The sequence below is a fragment of the Brassica oleracea genome, chromosome C4 (assembly GCF_000695525.1).
Source record: "Brassica oleracea var. oleracea cultivar TO1000 chromosome C4, BOL, whole genome shotgun sequence".
Lineage (NCBI taxonomy): Eukaryota > Viridiplantae > Streptophyta > Magnoliopsida > Brassicales > Brassicaceae > Brassica > Brassica oleracea.
In genome coordinates this window covers 27,322,679-27,324,789 of record NC_027751.1, presented here as the reverse complement: position 1 = coordinate 27,324,789, position 2,111 = coordinate 27,322,679, and the positions used below count along the sequence as shown (strand labels likewise).

The 2,111-nt window shown below is 34.2% G+C and overlaps 1 protein-coding gene across 1 annotated transcript; it reads left to right on the top strand.

Annotated features, from left to right (window-relative positions):
* Positions 1–1,302: 1,302 nt before the first annotated feature.
* LOC106338539 lies at positions 1,303–1,683 on the top strand. Its single transcript, XM_013777494.1, has one exon. The coding sequence runs from the start codon at positions 1,303–1,305 to the stop codon at positions 1,681–1,683; it is 381 nt and encodes a 126-aa protein (XP_013632948.1).
* The last annotated feature ends 428 nt before the right edge of the window (positions 1,684–2,111 follow it).

Here is a 2,111-nt window from a genome sequence, read left to right as displayed (position 1 = left end):
TAAAAATTGATAGACACATATATATTATAATATATACCAATTTTAAATTGAAAACAAAATGTTTATTCAAAAATAAATGAAAACAAAAATCCGCGCGGATCCGTTGGTATTAAAAGGGCTCATTCTTTTTGGGATTCTCTGTCACATTTCTTAGAAAATAGGTTAATAGGTTTCTGAATACGTAAAGAAACGTGCTTAGAACATTTTGGTCATTTATACAAAAATAATCCATTTTAGGCAAGATGTATATATTCAGCTGCGCAGCGTCGCAACTGTGACTTTGTATTTACTAAGGGTCTGACTGATTCAAACGCAGTGGTTGCGTTTGCGGCTGCGGGAGTTTGCGGATGCGGGTGGTTGCGGTTTCTAGCGGTTTTAAGAGATTTGTACGACTGGTTCTGCGGTTAGAAATTTGTGCGTTTGCAGGATACTTACGACTGATTAACTACCAAATACATCAGCGGTTAAATAATAAATTAACAATATTTACATTTTATATAGTTATAAAAATATCAAATCATAATATTATAATAAATATGAAAATTATATTTAGAAAGTTATAGTTTAAAATTTTTAAAATTATAGATTTTTTTTTTATTTTAAATTTTTTTAATATTAATTAAAATATAATAGATATATTTTAGTATTTTTATAATTCCAATTTAAAATTTTTATTGAATATTTTAATTTTGTATTTATATAGTTTTTGAAAAAAAAAAAAATTATCCTCTCGCAACCGCAAACGCTAGCTGGAACCAGCTTTTGATTTTAAGAGGTTCGAAGCGATTTTAAGCGATTTGTACCGGTTTGTATGATTGTTTCGAAACGTTGTCAACCGCTACCAACCGCAAAAGCTGCGTTTGCGGGTGGTAACGGGGAAACCGGTCAATCCCTAAATAGTGAACTAAAATTATTTTGTTTTATATGCTTAATTTAACGATATGATGATGCAAATCAATGATATTTAAATGCTTAAAAGAAATTTATAGGGGATTTTTTTTTTGTTCAACATTTATGGGAGAATATATGATTAAAAAAATCGGCGTAGGAGTATATATCTGAGCAATTTATTCATGGATAAATCATTCCACCTAACGGCGGCTAACGCACATGGAAAAATTAATTCGGAATTAATGAGATGGGTATTATTTTCTCGAAGCTCTTACAGCATTCCTGGTACCAAGTATTTACGCTAATATGAACTATCTTTTTTCGAGAAAGAATGGTATTCTGGAGCCAGAAGACGATAGAGATCCTTATCCTCGGATAATTTGGTACATATGAAAAGCTAGAAATGATAAGATGTTTAGAGGCATAAATAGAGATCTACTGGAACTAGTCAGGTATGCAGAGAGTGAGTGCCAAGCTTGGTACAACGCAAGAGACACTGAACCGGTATCGCCACAGGTACAGACTAATGAAGAAACACAAGCCTTAAGCTCGGGTGATATTTGTATGGTGGATGGTTCATGGACCTCTACAGCTCAATTCAGTGGAATGGGATGGGTTTGGAAGGATACAATGGGGAAGATACACCTCATGGGATCAAGGAACTTGCAGAGGAGGGAGACAGCGTTACACTCGGAACTGGAAGCGCTACAGTGGGCAATGGAGAGCATGATACAGCACTCGTACTGTCAGAGGTTTGGGACGGACTGCAAAGACCTAATTGCGATGTTATAACAGCCACAAGATTGACCCAACTTCTCAACAGAGCTGGAGATCATTCAAACTCTTCGGTTGTGTTTTTCAGACTTCAAGATCAGCTACTTCCCAAGGATGCAGAATGAGATTGCGGATTCGCTAGCTAAGAATGCACGTTCTTTTCATAGATCCTTATGTTTTATTGGTTGTTCTATTCCGGTCTGGCTCCCCAGGCCACCTCAAGTTTGAGTAATAGAATAGCCATTTGCCGTAAAACAAAAATATATAACTAGAGGGATTACCGCTCTACGCGCGGTTTGTTCATTCATATTTATAATATAATTTTGATGTTAAATATATATCTGAAATAATAAAATATAAAATTTAGAAAAAATGTTTCAAATTCATTTTTACATTTTCAATAAACTTTTATAAGGTAATGCAGCAAACTGTGAAATTAAGAGAAA

Excerpts from the sequence above, each read along its gene's own strand:
- LOC106338539 (XM_013777494.1), top strand. The coding sequence starts at position 1,303 with ATGTTTAGAGGCATAAATAGAGATCTACTGGAACTAGTCAGGTATGCA.